Source organism: Macrobrachium nipponense, chromosome 11 (genome assembly GCF_015104395.2).
Source record: "Macrobrachium nipponense isolate FS-2020 chromosome 11, ASM1510439v2, whole genome shotgun sequence".
In the NCBI taxonomy this organism is placed as follows: domain Eukaryota; kingdom Metazoa; phylum Arthropoda; class Malacostraca; order Decapoda; family Palaemonidae; genus Macrobrachium; species Macrobrachium nipponense.
Window position 1 is genome coordinate 26,966,609 of NC_061087.1, and position 10,108 is coordinate 26,976,716.

Below are 10,108 nucleotides of genomic sequence, written 5' to 3' on the forward strand. Positions count from 1 at the left end.
GTGAGGGAGACTTCATGTCTTGCCCTAGGAGGAGGTCGTAACCTCTGGGATGTAGCTTGCAACTGCAAGAGTACATTCTTTGGAGAAGTGAGGTCTGGTGACCCTCAATTGGACGGTTGGAAGGATCAGTTTAATGTGATTGATACCTTCAATGGTGATCAATCGACGTCTATCAACGTTAGCCCCTCGGGGAATTCTGTCTTCCCGTATCAGGGAGACTTGAGCGCCAGAGTCGTCATAGGCTCTGACATGGCTTGGCTGATAATGACTTTGGAGGGGTGCGACGGTTATAGGGCCCTTAGCTGGGGGTCCTAGAGAAGAAGGATTAGTAATGGCCATTGCGACGGCAGGAATATTGTGGTTCGCGCACCCTCCGTAGTTGGCAGACATGTGACCCTTGCGGCCACAGTCGCGGCAGAACTTGTTCCAGAACCTCTTCCGTGGCACTGGATGATAAGGCCGAGATGGCCCCACAGGTTGCGAATCTGTGGAGTCACCAAGGCTGGCAGTGTGCTCTGGCACAGGTGAAGAGTCCTCTCTGGCAGTGATGTGACGTGGGGAGGTTAAGGGAACCTCCGTTGAATCACCCTCGGAAGCAATTTCGGGGTTAACTGGTGGACTTACCTCTTCCAAAAGGGAGGAGGTAGGCGGTAAAAAGGTAAAAGGCTGGCAGGATGCGGCAGGAATTTCTATCTCCGGCACTGGATCAGGACCAGGCTCACAAATAGAAAGGATGTCAGGCTGACCAGAGACGGCGGGACTAAGAGAGACAGTGGGTGCAGGGCTGGAAGCTGGCAGAGTGGCTTGAGCTAGGATACTCTCCTTACGGGCCTTCTCCCGCTTGATGTCGAGTTCCTTCTCCTTGAGAGCGAGCTCATGCTTTCGCTCCTCTTCCCTTGCCTTCCTTTCTGCTTCTCTTTCTTTTCTCTCTGCTTCTCCGGCTTTTCTCTGGTTTTCCCTTTCTTCCTTTTCTTGCAGGCGCGCGGCAGCCTGCTGCGCCTTTATCCACTGGTCTAGTGCTGGTCCAGTGTAACCAGCCTCCTTGCCCAGAGTTATGAGGACTCGGAGCCTCTCGAGCTCTACGGCAAAGAAGTCGCGGGAAGCAGGGGAAGACATTTCCCTTAGGCTGCAGTAGAGGCTCTGATGAAAATGAAAATAATGGCCAGGAAGGGTACGGAATGGAATAGGAGTGCCTACTGTGGAAAGTGGCACTCACTTGGAAAGGTGTTCTGCGACGTGGTAGAGAAAAAGTCTGAGAAGCCTGGGTGCTCTGTGGCACTTGGGAAGTGTCCCCTTGATTGGTCCGAAGGATCACTGACCCTTGTACACGGACATTAATGAATTGGGCGTTCCGTAAGGACGGACACGCAGGTTTAATGGCTACCTGTACGGCCTGTACAGGTGCAATGGCACTTATGAGGAGGCGTTCCTTTGAGCACTGGTATCGTGCTGGTGGTGTTCCCGGACACTACACGCAGTATACTCAAGTATACCGAAGTGAAATGGCACTCTGTTCGGGGCAGAGTGTAATGGTGGAGGAGAGAAAGTAAAAGGTGGGAGTACTTCAGCAGCCAGTCGATGGACAGTGTCAAGAATTAGTGGCACTGTGAAATGGTAAGACCTGACGTGCACTGGTGGTGGCCAGTCCTAAACTGGTAACGACTTCCCTGTCTGGAAGTAATGAATTTGCGTGGCACACTGTGCGAATTGTGCTTGCGGTATACGCAAGTCTTTCGTGATAAAGAAAATGAAAAGACCACTCGGGCAACGACAGGTAATGGAAATTTTAGGAATGCTCAGTCCCTCGCCGAAGTACTCGATAAATGAAATAAATAAATGCTTGCAAACTGCAATGGACACATGCGCGTACGTATCACGCTGTGTAAATGAAAGACACAAGAGACTAAAATAAGGTTAATTCTGCATGCTATAATTAATGGTAAGATGTAGTACTCTTGGCTTCGTGAATACTGGGTTCTGGTTTTCTCGCTCTCTCTCTCTCTCTCTCTCTCTCTCTCTCTCTCTCTCTCTCTCTCTGAGAGGGTGAAAAATGATATATGAATGAACTCCCTTATATTTGAATTGAACTACTAATGTTCGTTTAATATGATGCAACTTGCGTTAAATTATCTACTTACGTTAACGTTTTTTGTGAAAGAATTGCTTTTGATAACGTTTTATGAAAAATGATAACGCGCTCGCGAGTGAACGATGTTTACGTTAATGTTAGCGGCTTGCGCTTATGAAATGATTTGCGTTTCAATATGAAATTTTACAAAGACGCGTTTTACGTTAACAATTCTTGCAAGTGACTCTACTTTTAAGATTTACGTTAACTTTACGTAAGGACAAGTGAAAAATTACGGTAAGGATTTGAAAACGATGTTAGCAAACAATTGTAAATGAGGTTATGTTAAGTGAAATGAAATTTTCGCTCAGCGCGCGAGTGAGCGATGTGAGGTGAAACACGTGAGGCCGAGAAGAGGGGCGGGTTAGCACCACGGTGTGCTAGCATTGATGGCGAATCAGCTGATTCTCTGTAAATGCGAAGACAATTTACAACACAAGATTCTACTTTCTTATTCAAGGCGAATTACGTTAATTTCTCTGGCAGGACGATAGATACTAGTACCGAGATTGATATTATTTACGTTAAAACTTTGAGACTTACGTTACTTTGCTTAAATGGTTTAGATAATTCTGAAAGGGATAAAAACATGGCTGCCGCTGTGAGCGAAAACGAAGGCTGGTTGAGACCGCGCAGGCGCGAAAGTGCGCTAAGCTGAATTAGCTGAGAGGTAGCGGTTACCAACATTGGAATGAAAACTAAGTTAAAATGGATTCCCTAACATATCACAGACAAAAGAATTGTACACTTCTTTTGCCGTAACTATTAGTTAAACACTCCTAACTAGCTAGGCTTTCTAATACAGCAATAAACCCTGGCAAAGCACTTCCTAGTTTGATCTGGTCCTTTCTGGCATCTATCTGCACACGTGTTAGTGTAAGCTCCTACGAGGACAGCACAAAGTAACAGAATTCGCGGGGCAAATTGTTTGCTCGCCGCTAAAATAAAGCACTGGCGCGTTCGCCGTTACAATAATAAGATTTCTACCTACGCTCTTTTGACCACTTCAACAATAAAAATACTTAAACGTACCTTAAGCTAACATTGGTTATAGAATAATCATATTAATGAATGGAATACCTTACCGTGAGTCAGTGTGTCTTCTTTCCCTGCAAGTGTGCTTGATTTGCTTTTTGTAAAATAATTTACAGTTTACGTTTTACAACGGATAACGCGATTTACAAGCTTTTTTAACCAAGCTAGGTTCAATCCTGGCAAGGTCGCCAATTTTACGTATATAGCGGGCCTGGAGAGAGGCTAGATACGTAAACGGAAGTGATTGAGGGATTTCAAGAGGGAATTGCTTTAACTTACCGTAAACTGACAGTTATTATTAATTTCTTTAGAGGGAAGGTCGCCAGAAAACTCAGCTCGTTACTTAAAGCTATTTATTTACAAAAAGGCCCGTGCTGGGCTGGAGAAAAGGTAAATGATGGCTCCACTGGAGCTGGTTTTCATACACTTGGGGTAATGCACACTTGCGGGCAGAGAGACGGCACGTGACTCATGGAATCTGGAAAAGAATCCCAGATTAAACAAGATAAAAGGAAAAATGACTTCTTGCTTTGATTAATTAATTCTCTAATACTGGGGAGAAGGAACTTTTAAGGTTTCACTGAAGTATGCAATGACTCCATTGGTCTGGGACGATCACACAAGGGGAAGCATGCGGCCATGAGGCAGTGAGAGGGAACAAAAGGATGAATTCCTTTTGTTGCTGGAAATTGAATTGGGAGAATGAGGATCAAAATTATAATAGGTGATAAGGGACTGGCAATATGTTGTTTCACAAGACGTACCTGGATGTCGTGTTCAGTGGCTCTTTGTAGAAAAGCATGGCCCCCTTTGTCTGAGGCCTGGGTCATCGGCGCGCCACTCACACCCTGGGTAGACCTAACAGGAAGGCAGGTAATTTGACCTCTGTCCGAGATCACGTCTCGCAGCCGACTGAGGCAGAATTCAGGTGGTTTGCTTGGGGGTTGGAGGTCCGCTTAACCCCCCACGATCAAAGGCAAATCCTGGAAAACAAGCATACAGCCAGCAGAGGGGTCACAGGAAAGAGAGCTTAAGGTATAGGTCTAAGAAGTACCAATCTGCCTACACCCTTCCCTTTTGAGATACGTCCCTATAGCTGATAAAAGACTCTTTTCCCCCAACTGGGGAACTCTCTATCTCTAGCTGGCGGGTTTTGGGTTTCCCGCGTTTACTAAAAATCAGCTGATATTCTAAAGAAATGGCTGCCGTTTTCCAAATCAAATTATTTAGTTAATTGCGGGGTAGACGAACGATCTATAAACGTCACAATATAGTGGACCTAATAATGAGACAATCACAAATAAGGAAGCAGTTAAAGACCTGGGTGTGATGTTGAATAGGAACATGTCATGCAATGATCAAATAGCAATTCTTTTGGCAAAATGTAAAGCAAAAATGGGAATGTTGTTATGGCACTTCAAAACAAGAAAAGCTAAACACATGATTATGCTTTATAAAACATATGTTCGTAGTCCACTTGAATATTGCAATATGATATGGTATCCACACTATCAAAAGGATATTGCACAAATAGAGAGTGTACAAGGGTCCTTTAAAGACAGCTAGAATAGAAGAAGTTAAGGATCTTGACTACTGGGAAAGACTACAATCCTTAAAATTATATAGTCTAGAAAGGAGAAGAGAACGCTACATGATAATTCAGGCATGGAAACAGATAGAAGGAATTGCCGAAAACATCATGGAGCTAAAAATATCAGAAAGAGCAAGCAGAGGTAGATTAATTGTGCCCAAAACTATACCAGGAAAAATAAGGAAAGCACACAGGACATTAATCCACTACGCACCAGCATCGACAATGCAGCGTCTATTCAATGTGTTGCCAGCTCATCTGAGGAATATATCAGGAGTGAGCGTAGATGTGTTTAAGAATAAGCTCGACAAATATCTAAGCTGCATCCCAGACTATCCAAGATTGGAAGATGCAAAATATACTGGAAGATGCACTAGCAACTCTCTAGTAGACATTAGAGGTGCCTCACACTGAGGGACCTGGGGCAACCCGAACAAGATGCAAGGTCTGTAAGGTAAGGTAAGGTAAGGTCTCTCTCTCTCTCTCTCTCTCTCTCTCTCGGTCCTTATTTTGAAGATGATATTGCTTCGTAAACTTCAACAATGAGAGATTGATGAAAGGATTTCTCTCTCTCTCTCTCTCTCTCTCTCTCTCTCTCTCTCTCTCTCTCTCTCTCTCTCTCTCTCTCTCTCGATGATTTTGATGATGATTTTGTTTCTTAACTTCAGTAATGCAATGTTGATAGTATGGCATTAGTATTACGTTATATAATAGAACTAAAGTTATCAAGACGAGTTTGTCTGTCTGTCTCTATCTAAAATTTACATATTTTGACTTGCATAACTATTAATAAAAATGTCTAAAAGGTCACGAATTCGCTCAGTTTAATTGTCATTTCTTTATTGTTTCTAAAAGCTATGTTTTTAGATATTTTTAACTGCATGATTTTCTGCAAACGTAAAATTTCAGGTTACCAATCGTTTTCATTTTTGTTTTCTCTATGCCTGCCTGTTCCTAAAATCTGGATATATCTCACATATTCTTGGCTGAATAACTTTATCTGAAGGTATATAATTTTAAAACAATCAGCCATTCTAATTTATTTATATATATTCATTTCTTTTTCGTCTTCACAGGTGACGCCCCAATTACCTGGTCTGTCTACAACCAAAATATGGAAGTAACAAGAGCGCTTCTAAGAGCAGGAGCCAACGTTAATCATAAGGATTTTGACGGTAATTACCTGAGTATAAGATATTATGATGATGGCAAACGATGTTCTGTTCTCTCTCTCTCTCTCTCTCTCTCTCTCTCTCTCTCTCTCTCTCTCTCTCTCTCTCTACTATCCAGTCTTTTGATAAAATACATCAACTTTCTATCTCTGACATTTTCGAATGGTGCCGATATCAGTTTTGCTGAAGTTATGCAAATGAAGAAATTTTAATTCTCTTATTTATACACAAACAAATATATTTATACGCAGACACATACATACACACATACACACACACACGCACACGCACACACACACACACACACACACACACACACACATATATATATATATATATATATATATATATATATATATATATATTATATATATATATATATTGTTGTGACCTGCTCTTTCACCCCTGGAAAACGTAATCTAACACTAAAAAAATGGCCTTAAATGGAGAGACGAGAGATCACAACAACAAAAAAGAAAGAAAAAACTATGGCAGGAGGCCGATATTGCTGACAAAGGAGGAATTTACATAAAAGCTGGACTTTAGTTTTAAATGCACTATATTTACATTAATTCACATAGGTCCAGGAACTAATAAGGTGGTTGATTGTCGATCCACCAGAGACACATGGCTGGGTAGCCAGACACGGAGATCAGAATTTTGCATAGATGGGTTATTGTAATGCAAGACTTATTCCAAAGGGTTCCCAATTTCTCCCGCAATCAGGCACGGTGTTTATCTGCAAAGAGATTGGATTCTAGCATCAGTAAGGCGAATGAACAGTTGCGGGGTTGGGGGGTGGGCGGGGGAGCGTTACACACTACTTTCTTTCAGCCTAAAAATTTACAGACCACTCAGGGGGAATGGAATAACTGGGAGTTTACACGGAAAGAACTATTATGTTGCTTGAATTAACTAGGGGATGTTTACTAGTATCACAAGGGGATTAATCACAGCATTGAACCAAAATTGGGGGAGTGAGAAGCTAAACAAAGGAGGGGGAAAGTCGCCTTGGAAGAATGGAAATGAAATACAGACAAAAGACAAAACAATTCCCTGGCTGAACAGAAATTTACTCTCACAGTACTTGGAAATCCTGGGCTTGGTAGTCTTCTTATCTGCTGATATTCCTGTGCACTATGGAGATATATAAAACACATGGAATTTCCCCAGAGGAGGCTGGGGGAGCATAAGGGGTGAAGTGGAGTCTGCCGAGCGAGGTCTGAGGAGGTTCTGAGAGTGAGCTGCTGTGTTCCTGTTCTTTTAAAATCTCGCCTGGTAGGTGCTGCCCAAATCCGGATTTTCCCTGTGGGGGCCAAATTCAGAATAGCCAATGGGAGCAAAGAGAGTTTTTCTAGAGAATGGAGGCTTTCAGTACAAAGGGGCAACTTGCATATAGGCAAGGATGAATGAGTCTTGTTATAAAGAAATCTTAACTTTCCTTGGTTCTGGCTTAAAATTTACTCTCACAGTACTTGGAAAGCCTGGGCTTGGTAGTCTTCTTATCTGCTGATATTCCTGTGCACTATGGAGGTATATAAAACACATGGAATTTTCCCCAGAGGAGGCTGGGGGAGCATAAGGGGTGAAGTGGAGTCTGACGAGCGAGGTCTGAGGAGGTTCTGAGAGTGAGCTGCTGTGTTCCTGTTCTTTTAAAATCTCGCCTGGTAGGTGCTGCCCAAATCCGGATTTTCCCTGTGGGGGCCAAATTCAGAATAGCCAATGGGAGCAAAGAGAGTTTTTCTAGAGAATGGAGGCTTTCAGTTCAAAGGGGCAACTTGCATATAGGCAAGGATGAATGAGTCTTGTTATAAAGAAATCTTAACTTTCCTTGGTTCTGGCTTAAAATCCTGAACAATGTATATACATATATATATATATATATATATATATATATATATATATATATATATATATATATATATATATATATATATATATATATATATACACAAGGTGTCCATAAAGTCCCAGTACCATTACAATCAATAAATACTTGTTGTGTAGTGGGACTTTATGGACACTATATATATATATTATATATATATATATATATATATATATATATATATATATATATATATATATATATATATATATATATATATATATACTATATATATATATATATATATATATATATATATATATATATATATATATATATATATATGTGTGTGTGGCTGTGTGTGTTCGTTTGCGTGCATGCGTGCGTGTATGTATGTGTGTGTTTAGTGAATACTGGAAAGTTCGTATAACCTAAAAATCAATTCTTAAGTGTCTTAACGAAGCTATATTTTCATTTAGCAAGTAGCACGAGTATATTTAAGAGCAAATGCGAGGTATTATTGACTTTTTACCAACCTAGAAGCATATCATGATTTGGCAGCCATCTTGAAAGTGACCTGAGCATACATTTCTTTTCCAGGAGACTCCCCTTTGAACATGGCGTCGGAGCCCGAGAAGAGCACGGAAATATTCAAGCTTCTCATACTGTCCGGAGCCAATGTGGATGACCAGGATAACGATGGTAGGGGTTGTTACAGAGCTATTGAAAGTAGGAAGAGGTAAAGATATCTGGATGTCATAAAGGCGATAAATGATTAAAGTTTACGTTTCTCAGTTTCAGCTTGAACCAATGAATAACATCCCTATTTTTACTTTGGAGGTTGGTCGGCCCTGATCCTGGCTGCATCCCACAACAAGTTGGATCGTGTGAGGCTTCTGCTGAGGGCGAACGCAAACCCCAATTTGAAAACAACTTATCATGGTGAGTCTAATCTTCCTCTTCTTGTGTGATATTTTTTCAGCCTGTGCAAACATTCACAAGGTAGCAATAATACAGAAATTGCGTTAACTGTTAGTTACAGGGAAACACCATGGAATCATTTGTCCTCGTCTCCTTTGCTAAGGGAGAAGTTTATTGGGTCAGGATGCGAGATTGAAATTCCACAAAACACGTAAAGTCTAAATCGTAAGTCAATAATCAGCTTGATAAAGTGAAAGCTGAAGAGTAACACAAATCGCAAAACAGCTATAGTGGATTCACATCAACTGTGCATTTGACGTCTAGGCCAGTCCCTGACAACGGTCTTGATTGGCTATTGATAAGCCAATCACAGGGCTGGAAATTCTCATTCTCTCGTGAGAGTTCACACAGGCAGGATGTATGGGCCACTTCTCCTAAAAGACGTATCCCTCAGGAAAGGTGGAACATCCTTCTCTTTGATTGGCTTATCAACAGCCAATCAGGCGTGTGTAAGGGACTGGCCTAGACGTCAAATGCACGGGTGACGTGAATCTACTGTAGTACGTCCCTTTTAGTTCCTGTAAAGTAGGGCATGCTCTATCAATAATTTCCACCCTCTCTTTGAATAGCTGATAATGCCCTACTATTCTGCTACTTTTTCTTCACCAGGTGACACTGCCCTCCACTGGGCAGTTGCTAAAGGGTACAACGACATCGTCAGAGAACTGATCGTCGCCGGAGCTGACCTCAATACACCAAACAAGAGAGGTTAGTGGAGGTCATTCGCTGTTCATCTGTTATACCCCTAGCTTTGTCCACTTAACCAGGAAACGAATTGTTTTTTGGCCCTTAAGCTCTGCAAAGACATTACCCTAGACTCTAGACTTAACCTGACTGATGAAGCTTGAAGTGAGCCTCCATTTAACCTGTCACTTACTGGTAGGACTGACTCCTGGAGTCAGCAGAGCTTCAGTGACTTGCTAGTACAATAATTGGCATTGCCACCAGTTGAACGTCAGTCGTTTGTACCTGACCAGCACCCCTACACCAGTGGAACTTACATGATTAGCCATTGTGACAGGCATCAGAACTTCAGTGACTTGCTGGTATACCATAGTAACAATGGAACCTCTATGTGTTACTGGTGTGACTAGGACAATGTTGACAATAGAACATAGAAGTGATTGCTGTTATAGACAACAACGTGATGTCAGTTGATATTCAGTAACTTGCTGGTACAACCAACGACATGGCAAAGAATCTTTGTCACTTGCTAGGACAATTGACACCATAGCTCCAGTGAAACACCAGTCTTGCTGGCGTGACCAAAACCATATTGAGAGGATTCCAGTGTTTCATCCATATTACCAACAATGTAGTATCAGTTCTACTTCAGTCTAGGTCCAGTTACCAAAAGCAGTTTAATTACAAAA

The 10,108-nt window shown here is 41.8% G+C and overlaps 1 protein-coding gene across 3 annotated transcripts in view; it reads left to right on the forward strand.

Annotated features, from left to right (window-relative positions):
- Positions 1-10,108, forward strand: part of LOC135199636 (26S proteasome non-ATPase regulatory subunit 10-like) — a 28,636-nt gene that overhangs the window by 13,175 nt on the left and 5,353 nt on the right. For 2 of the 3 annotated variants that reach the window (XM_064227822.1, XM_064227889.1), the window contains 4 exons: positions 5,831-5,929; positions 8,355-8,456; positions 8,595-8,696; positions 9,345-9,443. In XM_064227822.1, coding sequence (XP_064083892.1) covers positions 5,831-5,929; positions 8,355-8,456; positions 8,595-8,696; positions 9,345-9,443 — 402 coding nt within the window. Of the gene's footprint in view, positions 1-5,830; positions 5,930-6,841; positions 7,594-8,354; positions 8,457-8,594; positions 8,697-9,344; positions 9,444-10,108 lie in introns of those variants that run through there. The other variant, XM_064227945.1, reaches the window with a different exon arrangement.